The sequence below is a fragment of the Notolepis coatsorum genome (genome assembly GCF_963971535.1).
Source record: "Notolepis coatsorum genome assembly, chromosome: 18".
In the NCBI taxonomy this organism is placed as follows: Eukaryota; Metazoa; Chordata; class Actinopteri; order Aulopiformes; family Paralepididae; genus Notolepis; species Notolepis coatsorum.
In genome coordinates this window covers 1975997-2002296 of record NC_140182.1, presented here as the reverse complement: position 1 = coordinate 2002296, position 26300 = coordinate 1975997, and the positions used below count along the sequence as shown (strand labels likewise).

Genomic DNA, 26300 nt, shown 5'->3' with positions numbered 1-26300 from the left:
AACAAACAGAAAAGGCACTCAAGAGCACATTTCCCGTCGTCGCCCAGAGCCAGTGTTGAATGGAAAAGATGAAAGTCTTTCACTGCCTCTTTCACTGACGCTGCGCTGACTGGTATAGGGCACCGTAACGTGCGCCCCCTGCAGGCGGCCTGGGATCCTACACGATATATACGGTACAGTATGCAGGGAGTGTTTACAGACGAGACATGTAATCAATAGTATCACTACACTGTGTAAATGGTGACCGCACGTTTCAATAGTCCATCACTAGGTCAGTGGCCGAACAATATCGTCACCGAGCACACGGACGGACACGCACGTAAACACACACACGCATAAACACACGCCAGAACACACACACACACACACACACACACGCTGGTCGATACCCGCCCCGGTGCCTCTTACTCTTTGTGCTCGCTGCGTCCGCGGAGTAGCCGTGATGCGCGGCGCGAACAAAGAGCGCCCGCTTGCCGCGGAGAGAGAGAGAGAGAGAGAGAGAGAGAGAGAGAGAGAGAGAGAGAGAGAGAGAGAGAGGCTCGCGTCGCCTTGAAGCGTCTTAGTCACAGAGCGCTGCGTTCAAACGGGGGGAACCTGATGTAAACAAGACGAAAGTCTTTCTCTGGTCTGCATCCCCTTAACAATTGTGTGTATTGAGCCGTACTGTATTGTAGCGGTGCTCTGGGTTAAACTCACTCTCATGTTGTGAAGTGACTGTGGCGAGTAGCGGTGCTGTGGGTTAAACTCACTCTCATGTTGTGAAGTGACTGTGGCGAGTAGCGGTGCTCTGGGTTAAACTCACTCTCATGTTGTGAAGTGACTGTGGCGAGTAGCGGTGCTGTGGGTTAAACTCACTCTCATGTTGTGAAGTGACTGTGGGGCGAGTAGCGGTGCTGTGGGTTAAACTCACTCTCATGTTGTGAAGTGTGGGCGAGTAGCGGTGCTGTGGGTTAAACTCACTCTCATGTTGTGAAGTGACTGTGGGGCGAGTAGCGGTGCTGTGGGTTAAACTCACTCTCATGTTGTGAAGTGACTGTGGGGCGAGTAGCGGTGCTGTGGGTTAAACTCACTCTCATGTTGTGAAGTGTGGGCGAGTAGCGGTGCTGTGGGTTAAACTCACTCTCATGTTGTGAAGTGACTGTGGGGCGAGTAGCGGTGCTGTGGGTTAAACTCACTCTCATGTTGTGAAGTGACTGTGGGGCGAGTAGCGGTGCTGTGGGTTAAACTCACTCTCATGTTGTGAAGTGACTGTGGCGAGTAGCGGTGCTGTGGGTTAAACTCACTCTCATGTTGTGAAGTGACTGTGGGGCGAGTAGCGGTGCTGTGGGTTAAACTCACTCTCATGTAGTGAAGTGACTGTGGGGCGAGTAGCGGTGCTGTGGGTTAAACTCACTCTCATGTTGTGAAGTGACTGTGGGGCGAGTAGCGGTGCTGTGGGTTAAACTCACTCTCATGTTGTGAAGTGACTGTGGGGCGAGTAGCGGTGCTGTGGGTTAAACTCACTCTCATGTTGTGAAGTGACTGTGGCGAGTAGCGGTGCTGTGGGTTAAACTCACTCTCATGTTGTGAAGTGACTGTGGGGCGAGTAGCGGTGCTGTGGGTTAAACTCACTCTCATGTTGTGAAGTGACTGTGGTGAGTAGCGGTGCTGTGGGTTAAACTCACTCTCATGTTGTGAAGTGACTGTGGGGCGAGTAGCGGTGCTGTGGGTTAAACTCACTCTCATGTTGTGAAGTGACTGTGGCGAGTAGCGGTGCTGTGGGTTAAACTCACTCTCATGTTGTGAAGTGACTGTGGGGCGAGTAGCGGTGCTGTGGGTTAAACTCACTCTCATGGTGTGAAGTGACTGTGGCGAGTAGCGGTGCTGTGGGTTAAACTCACTCTCATGTTGTGAAGTGACTGTGGGGCGAGTAGCGGTGCTGTGGGTTAAACTCACTCTCATGTTGTGAAGTGACTGTGGGGCGAGTAGCGGTGCTGTGGGTTAAACTCACTCTCATGTTGTGAAGTGACTGTGGGGCGAGTAGCGGTGCTGTGGGTTAAACTCACTCTCATGTTGTGAAGTGACTGTGGGGCGAGTAGCGGTGCTGTGGGTTAAACTCACTCTCATGTTGTGAAGTGACTGTGGCGAGTAGCGGTGCTGTGGGTTAAACTCACTCTCATGTTGTGAAGTGACTGTGGGGCGAGTAGCGGTGCTGTGGGTTAAACTCACTCTCATGTTGTGAAGTGACTGTGGGGCGAGTAGCGGTGCTGTGGGTTAAACTCACTCTCATGTTGTGAAGTGACTGTGGCGAGTAGCGGTGCTGTGGGTTAAACTCACTCTCATGTTGTGAAGTGACTGTGGGGCGAGTAGCGGTGCTGTGGGTTAAACTCACTCTCATGTTGTGAAGTGACTGTGGCGAGTAGCGGTGCTGTGGGTTAAACTCACTCTCATGTTGTGAAGTGACTGTGGCGAGTAGCGGTGCTGTGGGTTAAACTCACTCTCATGGTGTGAAGTGACTGTGGGGCAAGTAGCGGTGCTGTGGGTTAAACTCACTCTCATGGTGTGAAGTGACTGTGGTGAGTAGCGGTGCTGTGGGTTAAACTCACTCTCATGTTGTGAAGTGACTGTGGGGCGAGTAGCGGTGCTGTGGGTTAAACTCACTCTCATGTTGTGAAGTGACTGTGGGGCGAGTAGCGGTGCTGTGGGTTAAACTCACTCTCATGTTGTGAAGTGACTGTGGGGCGAGTAGCGGTGCTGTGGGTTAAACTCACTCTCATGTTGTGAAGTGACTGTGGGGCGAGTAGCGGTGCTGTGGGTTAAACTCACTCTCATGTTGTGAAGTGACTGTGGGGCGAGTAGCGGTGCTGTGGGTTAAACTCACTCTCATGTTGTGAAGTGACTGTGGGGCGAGTAGTGGTGCTGTGGGTTAAACTCACTCTCATGTTGTGAAGTGACTGTGGGGCGAGTAGCGGTGCTGTGGGTTAAACTCACTCTCATGTTGTGAAGTGACTGTGGTGAGTAGCGGTGCTGTGGGTTAAACTCACTCTCATGTTGTGAAGTGACTGTGGCGAGTAGCGGTGCTGTGGGTTCAACTCACTCTCATGTTGTGAAGTGACTGTGGCGAGTAGCGGTGCTGTGGGTTAAACTCACTCTCATGTTGTGAAGTGACTGTGGCGAGTAGCGGTGCTGTGGGTTAAACTCACTCTCATGTTGTGAAGTGACTGTGGGGCGAGTAGCGGTGCTGTGGGTTAAACTCACTCTCATGTTGTGAAGTGACTGTGGGGCGAGTAGCGGTGCTGTGGGTTAAACTCACTCTCATGTTGTGAAGTGACTGTGGGGCGAGTAGCGGTGCTGTGGGTTAAACTCACTCTCATGTTGTGAAGTGACTGTGGCGAGTAGCGGTGCTGTGGGTTAAACTCACTCTCATGTTGTGAAGTGACTGTGGCGAGTAGCGGTGCTGTGGGTTCAACTCACTCTCACCCTCAAAAGACACACATAGACACGTTACAAAGCAGTGAGTTCACCTCTTGGTGCACCGGCCTGTGCTGTCGCCAGCGGCGCGGGAGACCCGGGTTCGAAACTCCCTCAGGGCATCAAAGTTCGGACAAGTTAAAGCTGTATTACGCTCGTCCGACCATTTTTTTTACTTGTCCTTGACAATCAAGCCCTGCTCAGTATACTGTACGGCATATTCAACAGACCGCGTCTTCGCAGACAGTCGAGGTTTACACATGTAGTGATTCCATGTATTTAACCTCCGCATGGCGGCGATAGGAAAACAGAGTTCCCCCGTCAGCGCGGGTTTATATCAGGCGCAGCAGACGAGACGAAGCGCACACCGACCACCACCGCCCGCGACACTCAGCAGCGCACCCAGTTAAAGAGGGGTCACCGCCTCTCGTCATCGAGCACTCGATCTGTTCCATTAGCGCTAACGAGAGAGAGAGCGGCGGAGAGAGAGAGAGAGAGAGAAGAAGAAGAAGAGGGGCCCGGCGGTGTAAAGTCACCGAGCGCTCCGTCGTCACGCTCCTCCGCTCTGTGCAGTTAATGTCACAATACCGGTGTTTAAGGTGTCAGGCGGGCCGTGCGAGCACGAGGCGCGGGGGGCGGGGGGGGGGGGGGGGGAGGGGGGAGGGGGGAGGGGGGGGGAGGGGGGGCGCACACGGCCCAGTGAGAGAGAGCGTCTGCGCGGCCGTGCGGCGCCTCCCCTCCATTTGGACTGATGGGAGGGAAGTGTCTGTTGCCACACACGCTCAGTGGCTCCGCCAGCACATCCTAACCGGCGGCATTAGACCCCCGCTGGTGTGTGTGTGTGTGTGTGTGTGTGTGTGTGTGTGTGTGTGTGTGTGTGTGTGTGTGTGTGTGTGTGTGTGTGTGTCCCTCTCCAGCGCTCCCATTACTAAACCCACTCACACACAGTTCACTCTGGGCTGCTCTCCGCAGTATTTGCCGCGTCCCCCTGTCGTGTGTTCGTCTCTCTCTAATGCTGACAATCTATTTTCTGTAAATACACACACACACACACAGGCACACACAGGCACACACACACACACAGGCACACAGACACACACACACACACACACACACACACACACACACACACACACACACACACACACACACACACACACGGAGACACACAGAGACACACAGACACACACACACACAGTAAGTAGGGTACGTACTGATTGGGGACACGGGCTTTTGGTTGCCTGCCCTGCAGTTGGCGTTGGTCTGGTTCTGGAGCGGCGGGACGGGCTTGTAGGACTGGCCGGTGGCCCGGTACAGGGCCTGGACCCAGAGCACGCGGTCCTGCTCGTCGTCGCTGGCCAGCACCACCAGGTCGCCCTCCTTCACCGCATTGAAGAACACCCTGCCGCCCTGCAGACCTGGGCACAGGAGGGGGCACATGGTCAGCTGTGCCCGCGGAAGTCATAATAATAATAATAATAATAATAATAATAATAATAATAATAATAATAATAATAATAATAATAATAATAATAATACACTTTATTTGTATAGCACCTTTCATACAGAGACTGCAGCTCAAAGTGCTTCACAACAGAAAGAAGACAAAAGGCATAACATGAGCACATAAAGACATATAAAATCACAGTTTTTCACATTAGGATCTAACATCCCAACAGGCCACATGTTTATGGTTTGATTCAGTTTTAAATAGACAATAATAAAAAGAGTAAGATAGAATAGACAGAGTCAAATAGTGCAGTGCAATAAAATAGTAGAATAGAATAGATAAAATATTTTTTTTACAGTGCAATAAAATAGTTCTGGATTACTGTTTAACAGTTCAAAGTCGTCTTTACCTTCTCCGTTTGTTACCCACAGTTTAAAACCTGACAGTCTTCCCTCCTGTTTTATGCCCACTTTGACCCTTCGAACCTCCCACCCAGGATTTCTGGTATTCTGTAGTTCCAAAACATACAATTCTGGCTACTTGTTTGTCAAACAATCACCTTGAAGTTGTAGAAATGGTCCAATTTGTCAAGACTTCCAGACTTCCTGGATGCTGACATCTTGATTCCAACTAGTGCACTGCAACCTTGCCCAGGCCCGACGGGTTCGGGCTGGGTAGGGCTTTTTTTTTTAATAAATAATTCGGGCTCGGCCGGGCCCGGGCACCGCCGTTTTTTTTTTTTTTTTTTTTTTGTTGTGTTTTTTTTCTTCTTCATATAACTAGGGTTATAGGATAACCTTCGTTTTAAGATTTTTTTCTCTTTTGCGCCAGAGAAACATTTGGATGTAATTACTGCAGTGCGCAGGGAGAACTCAGGGGACAAGTTCAACTCGATTGGTTGTGTTGGAATATAGCCAGTTGGCGAACGTTTTAATTTGTTCTTGGGATGTATGTAGCCGGTTGGAGAAGTTTTGTTAACGGTGTTCAACGCGTTGCTGACGTCGTGGTGAGTGATGTTTATTATTTGCTGGGACTCGCTACCTGTTTTGTTGTGCTTTTCATTACGTTGCTCTGCTCGAAATCTGATTTCTGTTTTCTGTTTGTTTGTTTGACTGAGTAGGCTATTGTGTGTCGTGTGTGTGTGTGTGTGTGTGTGTGTGTGTGTGTGTGTGTGTGTGTGTGTGTGTGTGTGTGTGTGTCAAAGAAGATTCTATAGCCTTCAATACGTTTTACGAGGCTGATGTGTGAGTCAGTCTATAAGCGAGCACTGGGAGAGACGGCATTGCGAAACAGGCTATGTAAATGCTTCTTAGTTTTGTTTATTTATTACGTTCATATAAAACCGTGTTTCGAATATTTAAAACAAATACAAAAAAAAATTATATTTTAATAATAATAATAATTTTTTTCGGGTTTTCACGCGGGCAAGGGCTTAAAATATTATTTACAGTCGGGCTTATTTTCGGGCAGGGCCTGAAGTTCACGGGCTCGGGCAGGGCTCAGGCTTTATTTCAAGGCCCTTGCAGACCACTAATTCCAACATGAAATTCATCAAAGTTGGAAGAGCCTCAACAACTTTGTTGTTTGGTAAATAAATGGTTTATATACTATAGAATGTGCCTCAGTAAGAATAATACATTTATATGTTTAGATACTATAGAATGTGTCTGAGTAATAATACATTTTTATGTTTATATTCTATAGAATGTGCCAGAGTAATCATAATTAATGTTTAGATAATATATAATGTGTTTGAGTAATAATAATTCATGTATATGTTTAGACACTATAGAATGTGTTTGAGTAATAATAACTAATGTATATGTTTATATTCTATAGAATGTGTTTGAGTAATAATAATTAATGTATATGTTTATATTCTATAGAATGTGTTTGAGTAATAATAATTAATTCATACAGTATGACATACTGTCACCTGAGGGATCTCAAGTTGATCTCACTGCACATGAATTTGACCAGCTGTGATATATAGCTTGTGCAGCATTACATATTAAAAGTAGACTGCTGCAGTCCTTCTACTAGTCTGTAGTGACCAGCGTCCTCTTCTATGCTGTGGCATGCTGGGGGGGCTACATCAACTCGAGGGACACCAACAAACTGAACAAGCTGGTGAGGAAGGCTAGCTCCGTGGTGGGAGTCGAGCTGGTCAGACTAGAGGTGGTGGCAGAGAGGGGGATGAGAAGGATTGATTGATTGATTGAACATTTTGCAGAATGGGTACAATACAGTACAGCTCAATACATACAATTGTTAAGGGGATGCAGACCAGAGAAAGACTTTCGTCTTGTTTACATCAGGGTCCCCCATTTTGAATTCATCATAATGTATAGCAGGCTGCTATCCTGGAGAACCCCTCCCACCCCCTCTATGAGGAGCTAGTCAAGATGAGAAGCACGTTCAGCCACAGACTCATACCCCCCCCCGACACTCAACTAACCGCCTCGGCCAGTCCTTCATACCAGCGGCCATCAGGCTCCACAACAGTGGGCAGGGACTGCTGCCAGACATCCAACTACAATTACTAGGAACCTAAAAGGGACAATAATACTACCTTATGCACCTTATGTGAATATTGTATACTTCATCAGATCATATATTTAGCATTTAACATTTTTAGATTATATATTAGATTTAGATTATTGGATTATTAGATTATATATTGCATATATTTAGCATTTAGTTTTTTTCAGAGTATATAGATTAGATTTAGATTATTGTCAAGTCAAGTCAAGAGTTTTATTTGTCACGGCATACAAGTATACAATGAAAGGCGGGGGGTCTTGCCCGCAACGATTGTGCATAATACAATAATAATATATAATAATATAATAAGAATCTGGATTATTAGATTATATATTGTAACTATTATTGTAGGGCAAATATAACTGAGAGGGCACACATACCCTCATCACGCACCTTGTTGACCATTATGCACATGTCAGGAGTTAATTATGTTACGTTAAGCATATTGACTTGTTATATTGTTTACACTGCTTTTTACTACCTGTACCTCCCCTGTGGGTCACAGTACCAGGCTGGGGGTCACAGTACCAGGCTGCGGGTCACAGTACCAGGCTGGGGGTCACAGTACCAGGCTGGGGGTCACAGTACCAGGCTGGGGGTCACAGTACCAGGCTGGGGGTCACAGTACCAGGCTGGGGGTCACAGTACCAGGCTGGGGGTCACAGTACCAGGCTGGGGGTCACAGTACCAGGCTGGGGGTCACAGTACCAGGCTGTGGGTCACAGTACCAGGCTGGGGGTCACAGTACCAGGCTGCGGGTCACAGTTCACAGTACCAGGCTGGGGGTCACAGTACCAGGCTGGGGGTCACAGTACCAGGCTGGGGGTCACAGTACCAGGCTGGGGGTCACAGTACCAGGCTGGGGGTCACAGTACCAGGCTGTGGGTCACTAGGGCTGTCTTAAATACTTCGAAGCTTTGTTCGATGGGCATGGGATTCGAATATGAAAATAAAATTAGAATATATAAAAAGATATATATACCGCAGCTTTCCCCCCCATTTTTCGACCCTGCGGCTTATATAACGGTGCAGCTAATCTATGGATTTTTACAGCTAACTGGGCGCGCTCAGCTCTGTGACCGTCAGATCAGACTCCTAAATCTGCTGCAGCAGTGCACGCCTTGCCCCCCCTCCTCCCCCTCACAGACCCACGTCAACAAACCACTACGGCAAGAGTCGAGTGTATGAGCAGCTCAGAGCTCCTCTTTCAACATAACTGAAGCATTAAACAAAATGACCCAGTCAACTATTCACTTTAGTTTAATACATGAGGCATTGTCTAACGTTATCTAGCTGGCTAGCTGCTGATAGCTCCTGATATCAACGTCTGATATCAGTTTGGCATTCGATTTCGCAGGTGCTGGCTAGCGTTGGCTAACTAGCTATCGTTCCGTGAGCTAACGTTAGTACCTACCTAGCATTGGCTAACTAGCTACTAGACAGTACCAGGCTGGGGGTCACAGGGTCACAGTACCAGGCTGGGGGTCACAGTACCAGGCTGGGGGTCACAGCGGGGTCACAGTACCTGGCTGGGCGTCGCAGTAGTCCACGGTATATCCCTCCAGCTGCATCAGCTCCTGCGGCTCGGACTTCTTCTCCCGGTAGCTACACATGGCGAATGTGTACTGGCTGACCTGCAGGGGGCGACGTCTGCGTGAATATACTGCTGAACACTTCAACACACAACACACAACACTTCAACACACAACACACAACACTTCAACACACAACACACAACACTTCAACACACAACACACAACACTTCAACACACAACACACATCACTGAACACTTCAACACACATCACTGAACACTTCAACACACAACACTGAACACTTCAACACACAACACTGAACACTTCAACACACAACACTGAACACTTCAACACACAACACTGAACACTTCAACACACAACACTGAACACTTCAACACACATCACTGAACACTTCAACACACATCACTGAACACTTCAACACACAACACTTCAACACACAACACTGAACACTTCAACACACATCACTGAACACTTCAACACACATCACTGAACACTTCAACACACAACACTTCAACACACAACACTGAACACTTCAACACACATCACTGAACACTTCAACACACAACACTTCAACACACATCACTGAACACTTCAACACACAACACTTCAACACACATCACTGAACACTTCAACACACAACACTTCAACACACAACACTGAACACTTCAACACACATCACTGAACACTTCAACACACAACACTTCAACACACAACACTGAACACTTCAACACACATCACTGAACACTTCAACACACATCACTGAACACTTCAACACACAACACTGAACACTTCAACACACATCACTGAACACTTCAACACACATCACTGAACACTTCAACACACAACACTGAACACTTCAACACACAACACTGAACACTTCAACACACATCACTGAACACTTCAACACACAACACACAACACTTCAACACACAACACACAACACACAACACTTCAACACACAACACTGAACACTTCAACACACAACACTGAACACTTCAACACACAACACTGAACACTTCAACACACAACACACAACACTTCAACACACAACACACAACACACAACACACACCACTTCAACACACAACACACACCACTTCAACACACAACACACATCACTGAACACTTCAACACACAACACTTCAACACACAACACTGAACACTTCAACACACAACACTTCAACACACAACACTGAACACTTCAACACACAACACACAACACTGAACACTTCAACACACAACACTGAACACTTCAACACACAACACTGAACACTTCAACACACAACACACAACACTGAACACTTCAACACACAACACACAACACACAACACTGAACACTTCAACACACAACACTGAACACTTCAACACACAACACTGAACACTTCAACACACAACACACACCACTGAACACTTCAACACACAACACACAACACACAACACTACACACTTCAACACACAACACTTCAACACACAACACTGAACACTTCAACACACAACACTGAACACTTCAACACACTTCAACACACAACACTTCAACACACAACACTGAACACTTCAACACACAACACTGAACACTTCAACACACAACACACAACACTTCAACACACAACACTGAACACTTCAACACACTTCAACACACAACACACAACACTTCAACACAACACTGAACACTTCAACACACAACACACAACACTTCAACACAACACTGAACACTTCAACACACAACACACAACACACAACACTGAACACTTCAACACACAACACACAACACACAACACTGAACACTTCAACACACAACACTACACACTTCAACACACAACACACAACACTTCAACACAACACTGAACACTTCAACACACAACACACAACACTTCAACACAACACTGAACACTTCAACACACAACACACAACACACAACACTGAACACTTCAACACACAACACACAACACACAACACACATCACTGAACACTTCAACACACAACACACAACACACAACACACAACACACAACACTGAACACTGAACACTTCAACACACAACACTACACACTTCAACACAACACGTGGAGGAACGGCGCCTCGGAGAGAAACTGTCTTCAGCTATTTTTATTTGTAGAACAGACAAACGATCTTCTCCTTTTAATTTCTTTTTTCATTACCAAACACACAAACACACGCTCACATTTGACAGCTTGCTTTTTATTATTTCTTTTTTTTTATGTAAAAACGATGATTCGTGTTTAATAGCCTACACCCCCGCCCCCCCCCCCCCACCCCCACACACAGAGAATTAAGACAGAGATTTAAGAATTAAGATTCTAATTTCCTAAAAAATAAATCCCAAACGGCACGACGAGTAAATGCCAAGTGAGTGTTTCCAGAAAAGGTTAAGACGTACAAATGACAAAGAACATGCAACACGCAATGTGGCTTTTATCTAGAAGGAAGTTCATCAGCCCAAGTGAATCAGTAGCGTTTACAGGAAAAGCAACACGTGCGCATTCAAGGTTCCGTCATTTCACTAGACCAGTGGTTCCCAAAGGTGGGCCGCGAGCAGCCACGGGAGGGCCGCGAGATGATTTAAAAAAATTAAATAATTATTTTTTTACAAATTAAAAAAAAAATCTTTTTTTTTTGTCAGGCCACTGAACTTAGAAGCAGGCCAGGACAGTGTTTCTAGTTGTATTTTAAAATTCTATTCTATTGTATTCTAAAATGTGACTATATGGTTTTATATTAACTTAATAAATAAACAAAAACGAAAAATCTACTTATTTCAACGAACATTTCAAACAAAATAACAGATTATGCACATAAAACGCTGAAAACAACCGAAGCAACAATAGTATTTTAATGAGGCTATTATTATTATCATTATTATTTTGCAACAAGTTAGCCCTCTCATAAATAGCACATATAAATGAATAACTAACTTGAACTAACTTAATAGGATTGAAGTGATATTTGGCTTAAAAAATCGGTCGCCTGGCAAAAAAAAAAAAAAATAAAAAGCCTGACGATGTGCATTGGGCCGCGGCTCTCTGACGCCTTATTTTCTGGGTCCCGGCCTGAAAAGTTTGGGAACCCCTGATCTAGACGATATCAAACTAAATATACTGTATCATAAAGAGATCTGTCCTGTTACCTGGACCAGAACTAAGTATCATAAACAGATCTGTCCTGTTACCTGGACCAGAACTAAGTATCATAAACAGATCTGTCCTGTTACCTGGACCAGAACTAAGTATCATAAACAGATCTGTCCTGTTACCTGGACCAGAACTAAGTATCATAAACAGATCTGTTACCTGGACCAGAACTAAGTATCATAAACAGATCTGTTACCTGGACCAGAACTAAGTATCATAAACAGATCTGTTACCTGGACCAGAACTAAGTATCATAAACAGATCTGTTACCTGGACCAGAACTAAGTATCATAAACAGATCTGTCCTGTTACCTGGACCAGAACTAAGTATCATAAACAGATCTGTTACCTGGACCAGAACTAAGTATCATAAACAGATCTGTTACCTGGACCAGAACTAAGTATCATAAACAGATCTGTTACCTGGACCAGAACTAAGTATCATAAACAGATCTGTTACCTGGACCAGAACTAAGTATCATAAACAGATCTGTTACCTGGACCAGAACTAAGTATCATAAACAGATCTGTCCTGTTACCTGGACCAGAACTAAGTATCATAAACAGATCTGTCCTGTTACCTGGACCAGAACTAAGTATCATAAACAGATCTGTCCTGTTACCTGGACCAGAACTAAGTATCATAAACAGATCTGTTACCTGGACCAGAACTAAGTATCATAAACAGATCTGTTACCTGGACCAGAACTAAGTATCATAAACAGATCTGTTACCTGGACCAGAACTAAGTATCATAAACAGATCTGTTACCTGGACCAGAACTAAGTATCATAAACAGATCTGTCCTGTTACCTGGACCAGAACTAAGTATCATAAACAGATCTGTCCCGTTACCTGGACCAGAACTAAGTATCATAAACAGATCTGTCCTGTTACCTGGACCAGAACTAAGTATCATAAACAGATCTGTCCTGTTACCTGGACCAGAACTAAGTATCATAAACAGATCTGTCCTGTTACCTGGACCAGAACTAAGTATCATAAACAGATCTGTCCCGTTACCTGGACCAGAACTAAGTATCATAAACAGATCTGTCCTGTTACCTGGACCAGAACTAAGTATCATAAACAGATCTGTCCTGTTACCTGGACCAGAACTAAGTATCATAAACAGATCTGTTACCTGGACCAGAACTAAGTATCATAAACAGATCTGTTACCTGGACCAGAACTAAGTATCATAAACAGATCTGTTACCTGGACCAGAACTAAGTATCATAAACAGATCTGTTACCTGGACCAGAACTAAGTATCATAAACAGATCTGTCCTGTTACCTGGACCAGAACTAAGTATCATAAACAGATCTGTCCCGTTACCTGGACCAGAACTAAGTATCATAAACAGATCTGTCCCGTTACCTGGACCAGAACTAAGTATCATAAACAGATCTGTCCTGTTACCTGGACCAGAACTAAGTATCATAAACAGATCTGTCCTGTTACCTGGACCAGAACTAAGTATCATAAACAGATCTGTCCTGTTACCTGGACCAGAACTAAGTATCATAAACAGATCTGTTACCTGGACCAGAACTAAGTATCATAAACAGATCTGTCCTGTTACCTGGACCAGAACTAAGTATCATAAACAGATCTGTCCCGTTACCTGGACCAGAACTAAGTATCATAAACAGATCTGTCCTGTTACCTGGACCAGAACTAAGTATCATAAACAGATCTGTCCTGTTACCTGGACCAGAACTAAGTATCATAAACAGATCTGTTACCTGGACCAGAACTAAGTATCATAAACAGATCTGTTACCTGGACCAGAACTAAGTATCATAAACAGATCTGTTACCTGGACCAGAACTAAGTATCATAAACAGATCTGTTACCTGGACCAGAACTAAGTATCATAAACAGATCTGTCCTGTTACCTGGACCAGAACTAAGTATCATAAACAGATCTGTCCCGTTACCTGGACCAGAACTAAGTATCATAAACAGATCTGTTACCTGGACCAGAACTAAGTATCATAAACAGATCTGTTACCTGGACCAGAACTAAGTATCATAAACAGATCTGTCCTGTTACCTGGACCAGAACTAAGTATCATAAACAGATCTGTCCCGTTACCTGGACCAGAACTAAGTATCATAAACAGATCTGTCCTGTTACCTGGACCAGAACTAAGTATCATAAACAGATCTGTTACCTGGACCAGAACTAAGTATCATAAACAGATCTGTCCTGTTACCTGGACCAGAACTAAGTATCATAAACAGATCTGTCCTGTTACCTGGACCAGAACTAAGTATCATAAACAGATCTGTCCTGTTACCTGGACCAGAACTAAGTATCATAAACAGATCTGTCGTGTTACATGGACCAGAACTAAGTATCATAAACAGATCTGTCCTGTTACCTGGACCAGAACTAAGTATCATAAACAGATCTGTCCTGTTACCTGGACCAGAACTAAGTATCATAAACAGATCTGTCCTGTTACCTGGACCAGAACTAAGTATCATAAACAGATCTGTCCCGTTACCTGGACCAGAACTAAGTATCATAAACAGATCTGTCCTGTTACCTGGACCAGAACTAAGTATCATAAACAGATCTGTCCTGTTACCTGGACCAGAACTAAGTATCATAAACAGATCTGTTACCTGGACCAGAACTAAGTATCATAAACAGATCTGTTACCTGGACCAGAACTAAGTATCATAAACAGATCTGTTACCTGGACCAGAACTAAGTATCATAAACAGATCTGTTACCTGGACCAGAACTAAGTATCATAAACAGATCTGTCCTGTTACCTGGACCAGAACTAAGTATCATAAACAGATCTGTCCCGTTACCTGGACCAGAACTAAGTATCATAAACAGATCTGTCCCGTTACCAGGACCAGAACTAAGTATCATAAACAGATCTGTCCTGTTACCTGGACCAGAACTAAGTATCATAAACAGATCTGTCCTGTTACCTGGACCAGAACTAAGTATCATAAACAGATCTGTCCTGTTACCTGGACCAGAACTAAGTATCATAAACAGATCTGTTACCTGGACCAGAACTAAGTATCATAAACAGATCTGTCCTGTTACCTGGACCAGAACTAAGTATCATAAACAGATCTGTCCCGTTACCTGGACCAGAACTAAGTATCATAAACAGATCTGTCCTGTTACCTGGACCAGAACTAAGTATCATAAACAGATCTGTCCTGTTACCTGGACCAGAACTAAGTATCATAAACAGATCTGTTACCTGGACCAGAACTAAGTATCATAAACAGATCTGTTACCTGGACCAGAACTAAGTATCATAAACAGATCTGTTACCTGGACCAGAACTAAGTATCATAAACAGATCTGTTACCTGGACCAGAACTAAGTATCATAAACAGATCTGTCCTGTTACCTGGACCAGAACTAAGTATCATAAACAGATCTGTCCCGTTACCTGGACCAGAACTAAGTATCATAAACAGATCTGTTACCTGGACCAGAACTAAGTATCATAAACAGATCTGTTACCTGGACCAGAACTAAGTATCATAAACAGATCTGTCCTGTTACCTGGACCAGAACTAAGTATCATAAACAGATCTGTCCCGTTACCTGGACCAGAACTAAGTATCATAAACAGATCTGTCCTGTTACCTGGACCAGAACTAAGTATCATAAACAGATCTGTCCTCTCACCTGGACCAGAACTAAGTATCATAAACAGATCTGTCCTGTTACCTGGACCAGAACTAAGTATCATAAACAGATCTGTCCTGTTACCTGGACCAGAACTAAGTATCATAAACAGATCTGTCCTGTTACCTGGACCAGAACTAAGTATCATAAACAGATCTGTCCTGTTACCTGGACCAGAACTAAGTATCATAAACAGATCTGTCCTGTTACCTGGACCAGAACTAAGTATCATAAACAGATCTGTCCTGTTACCTGGACCAGAACTAAGTATCATAAACAGATATGTTACCTGGACCAGAACTAAGTATCATAAACAGATCTGTCCTGTTACCTGGACCAGAACTAAGTATCATAAACAGATCTGTCCTCTCACCTGGACCAGAACTAAGTATCATAAACAGATCTGTCCTGTTACCTGGACCAGAACTAAGTATCATAAACAGATCTGTCCTGTTACCTGGACCAGAACTAAGTATCATAAACAGATCTGTCCTGTTACCTGGACCAGAACTAAGTATCATAAACAGATCTGTCCTGTTACCTGGACCAGAACTAAGTATCATAAACAGATCTGTCCTGTTACCTGGACCAGAACTAAGTATCATAAACAGATCTGTTACCTGGACCAGAACTAAGTATCATAAACAGATCTGTCCTGTTACCTGGACCAGAACTAAGTATCATAAACAGATCTGTCCTCTCACCTGGACCAGAACTAAGTATCATAAACAGATCTGTCCTGTTACCTGGACCAGAACTAAGTATCATAAACAGATCTGTCCTGTTACCTGGACCAGAACTAAGTATCATAAACAGATCTGTCCTGTTACCTGGACCAGAACTAAGTATCATAAACAGATCTGTCCTGTTACCTGGACCAGAACTAAGTATCATAAACAGATCTGTCCTGTTACCTGGACCAGAACTAAGTATCATAAACAGATCTGTCCTGTTACCTGGACCAGAACTAAGTATCATAAACAGATCTGTCCTGTTACCTGGACCAGAACTAAGTATCATAAACAGATCTGTCCCGTTACCTGGACCAGAACTAAGTATCATAAACAGATCTGTCCTGTTACCTGGACCAGAACTAAGTATCATAAACAGATCTGTCCTGTTACCTGGACCAGAACTAAGTATCATAAACAGATCTGTTACCTGGACCAGAACTAAGTATCATAAACAGATCTGTTACCTGGACCAGAACTAAGTATCATAAACAGATCTGTTACCTGGACCAGAACTAAGTATCATAAACAGATCTGTTACCTGGACCAGAACTAAGTATCATAAACAGATCTGTCCTGTTACCTGGACCAGAACTAAGTATCATAAACAGATCTGTCCCGTTACCTGGACCAGAACTAAGTATCATAAACAGATCTGTCCCGTTACCTGGACCAGAACTAAGTATCATAAACAGATCTGTCCTGTTACCTGGACCAGAACTAAGTATCATAAACAGATCTGTCCTGTTACCTGGACCAGAACTAAGTATCATAAACAGATCTGTCCTGTTACCTGGACCAGAACTAAGTATCATAAACAGATCTGTTACCTGGACCAGAACTAAGTATCATAAACAGATCTGTCCTGTTACCTGGACCAGAACTAAGTATCATAAACAGATCTGTCCCGTTACCTGGACCAGAACTAAGTATCATAAACAGATCTGTCCTGTTACCTGGACCAGAACTAAGTATCATAAACAGATCTGTCCTGTTACCTGGACCAGAACTAAGTATCATAAACAGATCTGTTACCTGGACCAGAACTAAGTATCATAAACAGATCTGTTACCTGGACCAGAACTAAGTATCATAAACAGATCTGTTACCTGGACCAGAACTAAGTATCATAAACAGATCTGTTACCTGGACCAGAACTAAGTATCATAAACAGATCTGTCCTGTTACCTGGACCAGAACTAAGTATCATAAACAGATCTGTCCCGTTACCTGGACCAGAACTAAGTATCATAAACAGATCTGTTACCTGGACCAGAACTAAGTATCATAAACAGATCTGTTACCTGGACCAGAACTAAGTATCATAAACAGATCTGTCCTGTTACCTGGACCAGAACTAAGTATCATAAACAGATCTGTCCCGTTACCTGGACCAGAACTAAGTATCATAAACAGATCTGTCCTGTTACCTGGACCAGAACTAAGTATCATAAACAGATCTGTTACCTGGACCAGAACTAAGTATCATAAACAGATCTGTCCTGTTACCTGGACCAGAACTAAGTATCATAAACAGATCTGTCCTCTCACCTGGACCAGAACTAAGTATCATAAACAGATCTGTCCTGTTACCTGGACCAGAACTAAGTATCATAAACAGATCTGTCCTGTTACCTGGACCAGAACTAAGTATCATAAACAGATCTGTCCTGTTACCTGGACCAGAACTAAGTATCATAAACAGATCTGTCCTGTTACCTGGACCAGAACTAAGTATCATAAACAGATCTGTCCTGTTACCTGGACCAGAACTAAGTATCATAAACAGATCTGTCCTGTTACCTGGACCAGAACTAAGTATCATAAACAGATCTGTTACCTGGACCAGAACTAAGTATCATAAACAGATCTGTCCTGTTACCTGGACCAGAACTAAGTATCATAAACAGATCTGTCCTCTCACCTGGACCAGAACTAAGTATCATAAACAGATCTGTCCTGTTACCTGGACCAGAACTAAGTATCATAAACAGATCTGTCCTGTTACCTGGACCAGAACTAAGTATCATAAACAGATCTGTCCTGTTACCTGGACCAGAACTAAGTATCATAAACAGATCTGTCCTGTTACCTGGACCAGAACTAAGTATCATAAACAGATCTGTTACCTGGACCAGAACTAAGTATCATAAACAGATCTGTCCTGTTACCTGGACCAGAACTAAGTATCATAAACAGATCTGTCCTCTCACCTGGACCAGAACTAAGTATCATAAACAGATCTGTCCTGTTACCTGGACCAGAACTAAGTATCATAAACAGATCTGTCCTGTTACCTGGACCAGAACTAAGTATCATAAACAGATCTGTCCTGTTACCTGGACCAGAACTAAGTATCATAAACAGATCTGTCCTGTTACCTGGACCAGAACTAAGTATCATAAACAGATCTGTCCTGTTACCTGGACCAGAACTAAGTATCATAAACAGATCTGTCCTGTTACCTGGACCAGAACTAAGTATCATAAACAGATCTGTCCTGTTACCTGGACCAGAACTAAGTATCATAAACAGATCTGTCCCGTTACCTGGACCAGAACTAAGTATCATAAACAGATCTGTCCTGTTACCTGGACCAGAACTAAGTATCATAAACAGATCTGTCCTGTTACCTGGACCAGAACTAAGTATCATAAACAGATCTGTTACCTGGACCAGAACTAAGTATCATAAACAGATCTGTTACCTGGACCAGAACTAAGTATCATAAACAGATCTGTTACCTGGACCAGAACTAAGTATCATAAACAGATCTGTTACCTGGACCAGAACTAAGTATCATAAACAGATCTGTCCTGTTACCTGGACCAGAACTAAGTATCATAAACAGATCTGTCCCGTTACCTGGACCAGAACTAAGTATCATAAACAGATCTGTCCCGTTACCTGGACCAGAACTAAGTATCATAAACAGATCTGTCCTGTTACCTGGACCAGAACTAAGTATCATAAACAGATCTGTCCTGTTACCTGGACCAGAACTAAGTATCATAAACAGATCTGTCCTGTTACCTGGACCAGAACTAAGTATCATAAACAGATCTGTTACCTGGACCAGAACTAAGTATCATAAACAGATCTGTCCTGTTACCTGGACCAGAACTAAGTATCATAAACAGATCTGTCCCGTTACCTGGACCAGAACTAAGTATCATAAACAGATCTGTCCTGTTACCTGGACCAGAACTAAGTATCATAAACAGATCTGTCCTGTTACCTGGACCAGAACTAAGTATCATAAACAGATCTGTTACCTGGACCAGAACTAAGTATCATAAACAGATCTGTTACCTGGACCAGAACTAAGTATCATAAACAGATCTGTTACCTGGACCAGAACTAAGTATCATAAACAGATCTGTTACCTGGACCAGAACTAAGTATCATAAACAGATCTGTCCTGTTACCTGGACCAGAACTAAGTATCATAAACAGATCTGTCCCGTTACCTGGACCAGAACTAAGTATCATAAACAGATCTGTTACCTGGACCAGAACTAAGTATCATAAACAGATCTGTTACCTGGACCAGAACTAAGTATCATAAACAGATCTGTCCTGTTACCTGGACCAGAACTAAGTATCATAAACAGATCTGTCCCGTTACCTGGACCAGAACTAAGTATCATAAACAGATCTGTCCTGTTACCTGGACCAGAACTAAGTATCATAAACAGATCTGTTACCTGGACCAGAACTAAGTATCATAAACAGATCTGTCCTGTTACCTGGACCAGAACTAAGTATCATAAACAGATCTGTCCTCTCACCTGGACCAGAACTAAGTATCATAAACAGATCTGTCCTGTTACCTGGACCAGAACTAAGTATCATAAACAGATCTGTCCTGTTACCTGGACCAGAACTAAGTATCATAAACAGATCTGTCCTGTTACCTGGACCAGAACTAAGTATCATAAACAGATCTGTCCTGTTACCTGGACCAGAACTAAGTATCATAAACAGATCTGTCCTGTTACCTGGACCAGAACTAAGTATCATAAACAGATCTGTCCTGTTACCTGGACCAGAACTAAGTATCATAAACAGATCTGTTACCTGGACCAGAACTAAGTATCATAAACAGATCTGTCCTGTTACCTGGACCAGAACTAAGTATCATAAACAGATCTGTCCTCTCACCTGGACCAGAACTAAGTATCATAAACAGATCTGTCCTGTTACCTGGACCAGAACTAAGTATCATAAACAGATCTGTCCTGTTACCTGGACCAGAACTAAGTATCATAAACAGATCTGTCCTGTTACCTGGACCAGAACTAAGTATCATAAACAGATCTGTCCTGTTACCTGGACCAGAACTAAGTATCATAAACAGATCTGTCCTGTTACCTGGACCAGAACTAAGTATCATAAACAGATCTGTTACCTGGACCAGAACTAAGTATCATAAACAGATCTGTCCTGTTACCTGGACCAGAACTAAGTATCATAAACAGATCTGTCCTCTCACCTGGACCAGAACTAAGTATCATAAACAGATCTGTCCTGTTACCTGGACCAGAACTAAGTATCATAAACAGATCTGTCCTGTTACCTGGACCAGAACTAAGTATCATAAACAGATCTGTCCTGTTACCTGGACCAGAACTAAGTATCATAAACAGATCTGTCCTGTTACCTGGACCAGAACTAAGTATCATAAACAGATCTGTCCTGTTACCTGGACCAGAACTAAGTATCATAAACAGATCTGTCCTCTCACCTGGACCAGAACTAAGTATCATAAACAGATCTGTCCTGTTACCTGGACCAGAACTAAGTATCATAAACAGATCTGTTACCTGGACCAGAACTAAGTATCATAAACAGATCTGTCCTGTTACCTGGACCAGAACTAAGTATCATAAACAGATCTGTCCTCTCACCTGGACCAGAACTAAGTATCATAGACAGATCTGTCCTGTTACCTGGACCAGAACTAAGTATCATAAACAGATCTGTCCTGTTACCTGGACCAGAACTAAGTATCATAAACAGATCTGTTACCTGGACCAGAACTAAGTATCATAAACAGATCTGTCCTGTTACCTGGACCAGAACTAAGTATCATAAACAGATCTGTTACCTGGACCAGAACTAAGTATCATAAACAGATCTGTCCTGTTACCTGGACCAGAACTAAGTATCATAAACAGATCTGTTACCTGGACCAGAACTAAGTATCATAAACAGATCTGTTACCTGGACCAGAACTAAGTATCATAAACAGATCTGTTACCTGGACCAGAACTAAGTATCATAAACAGATCTGTTACCTGGACCAGAACTAAGTATCATAAACAGATCTGTCCTGTTACCTGGACCAGAACTAAGTATCATAAACAGATCTGTTACCTGGACCAGAACTAAGTATCATAAACAGATCTGTCCTGTTACCTGGACCAGAACTAAGTATCATAAACAGATCTGTCCTGTTACCTGGACCAGAACTAAGTATCATAAACAGATCCGTTACCTGGACCAGAACTAAGTATCATAAACAGATCTGTTACCTGGACCAGAACTAAGTATCATAAACAGATCTGTTACCTGGACCAGAACTAAGTATCATAAACAGATCTGTCTGTTACCTGGACCAGAACTAAGTATCATAAACAGATCTGTCCTGTTACCTGGACCAGAACTAAGTATCATAAACAGATCGGTCCTGTTACCTGGACCAGAACTAAGTATCATAAACAGATCTGTTACCTGGACCAGAACTAAGTATCATAAACAGATCGGTCCTGTTACCTGGACCAGAACTAAGTATAAACAGATCGGTCCTGTTACCTGTGTAACGGAGGTACCGTGAGTATATCCACCGTCACGATGGACTTCATGTGCTGTGAAGTGACTGTGGCACGTAGCGGTACTGCAAGTAAACTCACTCTCCTTAAAAGGCATCCAGACTTATTACTTAGAAGTGAGTTCACCTCTTGGTCTAGTGGTCTGTGATGTCGCCCGCGGTGCGGGAGACCGGGGTTCAACTCCCACTCAGGGCATGTCAAATAAGACCAGTTTCACCTGGACCAGAACAAAGTATCATAAAGAGGTTCGCCTGTTTTACTGCAACACTACTATCACCGACATCTAAGAAGGGAGATCCCCCCTTGAACGGCCCTTCTAAGGTTTCTCTCCTCCACATTGCCTGTGGAGCTTTTCTTCCTATTGCTAGGTTTTAGTGAGTTTTTCCTTACCTTCGCGTCGTGGGGTCTTTTGGACTTCATGGTGTTCTTGTTTTGTTTATTGTGATGTTTCTCCTGGACTCGTTACCACTTTCAGTGCGAACGCATAAACTATATCTTAAATGATGGCTATGTGTCTAATACGCCCGTCGCTTATCAATGACTTGCTTGCAGTCAACATTGTCGAAACGGATCGTTTTTTCATCTGTACATTTCCGTTTTATACCGTTTAGAAAAACGATTGTTTTTTGGAAATTTCCAGAAAGAAAAAGAGATTCCACAGGAATCGCCCTTTACTGGAATACACAAAAAACGTTGTCATTTTTCGACCTATTTATGAATCGTTTTCAAATAAACGCTAGATTATCGATAGTATATGTGTACTTATGCACGCTATAGAAGCGGGCTGAAAAATCGATTATCTATTTCCTGATCAACACACACACACACACACACACACACACACACAGACACACAGACACACAGACACACACACACACAGACACACACACACACGTTGATATCTCTGTGAAAAAAGCTCTGATTACCCCAAGACTGGTCAAATAGATTCCTTACCTCAGATCAGATGTTATCCAAAAAGATTAGTCCAATTCCTGATCGCCATTCCAAATATCGATTGTGTTTATTGATCCAACGCTGGGGGCTCGAAACACATATTCCATGAATCCACGCTGTTCTGAGGGACCACAAAGACTGCAATCGGCTCGGATTACATGCCTGACAAGTAAAATGTGGATTCCGGATTTTCTTTCCCCCATGCATTTTCAGTCCAATCCAAATGGTGCATTACCATCTGGGAGACGATAGGGGCGGTATTTAGTGGTAACGTGAGTGTAACTGAGGGGTACAATTCCCTGACTGTATTGATAAGTATGGTATCATTAAACCACTACCGCTTTATGTACTTTAATTACTGGCCATACAGTACATGATATATAAATATGATGAACACTTCCCACATTGAATCGGTTCCACACAAAGGTATAATCAAGTATTTATTGCAGCAAAAGGTACATAATATACTTATATTACATTTATTATCTATTATACTTTGAATGCACTTGTAAGGCAAAGGAATGTGCGTAGGCAAATCAACAATGAATGTCCATTCTCTGGTTACGCAGGAGGCAATTATACAACCTGAATCTTAGGGAATTATATCTATGGTACACTAGTAATATATAGCGGGAGATACTGGAAGGGTCCCCCTGGTTGTAAGCCAGCAGGGGTAGAGGATCTGTCGGTAGTAGAGAGTCTGGTCAACGATGACTAAGGAGACTCCAAGTACAGGAGACGGTGCAATAGGCTCTTGATCCACAGACGAATACAGCTGTTCTCCGTAGACTGTAGCTCCACAGTGAAGAAAGCTAGCCGGCCTCAGGCTCTCTGAGGCGCGGACTCGACTTGGCTCCTCACAGGGTAAATCCAACACGCGTAGGCGTCGGCGATTCTCCGCTCCATAAATCACAGGACCAAAGCAAATATAATCCAGCCACAAAGGGCTATGTAGTCGTCGGGTAGATTAATCCAGTGTACATGTCCACACGGTTCTCGTCTAGGTCTCCTCGGGTGAAAGCGCCACGAAAGCAGCCCAGCCTGGATAAGAACTCTAGCTGATACGAGGAAGCGTTGGTGATGCTGGTCACTGTAGAACTTTAGCCGCACGATACACTATACACCAATAGACTATTACTGACTTAATAGAAATATGTCGCACTCGACGGTATAGCGCCAAACTCTGACAATTCAGCTATCAATTCGCACACGGTCTCAATGCTCTATTCTGGGGCCAAACAGGCCATACTTCACCGCACGGAGTATCGTGGGTGAGGCTTCAACTTATTGGGTAACTCTTAGACTAAGCGCTTCTGTATTCACCTGCGCCATATTTATATGCACGGTGAACAAACTAGTGCCAACGACATTTCTGTCTCGTATCCCTGGGCAAGGCCGGGCATGCACAGACATGTCTTGACGGTGACTTTGAACCTGACTCCGGAGGCATGGCTCTGGCGCCTGTGGACCGCTGTCCAATAGGAGAATGAAATATTATGGTCTGTAGTAGGCTAAAGGGATATTCCGTGTATATGTACAAGGAATATACAAGGGATATCAAAACGATATACAAATACTATGCAATATATATCAATCAATAAATATATATATTCGGTTTAATCTGATCCTTTGTAACAGCCGCCCCCTAATTAGTCCCACCTAATTAGCTAAGCAGAGATAGATTAACCGCACTGTCCACTACTCAATGTCTGTTGTGAGGGGTCGGGCAGTTCACAAAGTCATGGGGTCATGGTCGTCATCGATAGTATCGGGGAGCCTTGGCAGTTCTATTAGCCTCGCCACGGGTCGGGTGTAGATCCGTCCTTGGACGAGCACTTCGGCTGCTCGGACCTTTCCGTCGGCACCGGTGATCACTTTGCTTACGCGGCCAGCCGGCCACATAGCTCGGGGTAGTGACTGGTCGATAATCATGACGACTGTTCCTTCTGTCAAATTGTCTCTCTCTTTCACCCATTTCTGGCGGGTCTGTAGAGACGGTAGATAGTGGAGTAGGAAGCTGTTCCAAAACTTGTCAGCCAATACTTGACTGTACCTCCACATTCTTCGGCCGTTCGCTTCTTCAGGCCTGTACATTGTCTGTGGTAGCGCGGGGTCCAGCCGCCCCATCAAGAGTGTGTTGGGGGTGACTGGGTCGACATCTGCTACATCACTTGAGACGTAACCGAGGGGCTTTGAGTTCAATACTCCCTCGATCTCCGTGAGGACTGTCATTAGGACTTCTTCCGCCACGGTCTGGGCCCCAAGCACGGCGTACAGGGCTGTCTTTATTGAACGTACTTCTCGTTCCCAAGTTCCACCGAAGTGAGGTGCGTTCGGGGGATTAAACTGGAAGTCAATCTGGGATGGAGCGAGGTGGGTCTTAAGTTCTGGGCCCATAGCTTGGAAGCTCTCTCTCAGCTCTCTTTCTCCGCCTTTGAAGTTTGTCCCGTGATCAGACAATAATATAGACGGTTTGCCTTTCCGCGATGTGAATCTTCGGAAGGCCATACGGAATGAGTCTGTGCTCATGGTTGGAAGGAGTTCTATATGCATCGCTCGGGTGGTCATGCATTTGAATACAATACCCCACCGCTTCTCGGTTCCTCTTCCTTTCTTTATATACAGCGGGCCGAAACAGTCCATACCGGTGGAGTGAAAAGGCTTGTCGCCGAGTCGGAGGCGACAGGGAGGTAGGTCAGCCATCCGGGGTATACTGGGCTGCGCTCGCCACTTACGACAGTCTAGACAGGTTCGCTGGAAGCGCCGCACTGCTTCTCTCCCTTGCAGTATCCAATAACGACGTCTGATCTCCGCGAAGACTCTCTCTGCCCCGGCGTGATGCACATCCTCGTCGTATTTCTTTATGATCAGCTCTGTGACCTTGTGTCGGCTGTTTAAGACTATCGGGTACTTGACGTCATCCGGTAAGTCTGGAGCTCTCCGCAGACGACCACCC

The 26300-nt window shown here is 44.0% G+C and overlaps 1 protein-coding gene across 1 annotated transcript in view; it reads right to left on the bottom strand.

Annotated features, from left to right (window-relative positions):
• The window catches only part of cadps2 (Ca++-dependent secretion activator 2), a gene marked incomplete at its 3' end in the record, with an annotated part of 521480 nt that overhangs the window by 138449 nt on the left and 356731 nt on the right, over nt 1–26300 (bottom strand). Inside the window, 2 exon segments of the mRNA XM_084334474.1 lie at nt 4665–4868; nt 8970–9078. Coding sequence (XP_084190600.1) covers nt 4665–4868; nt 8970–9078 — 313 coding nt within the window.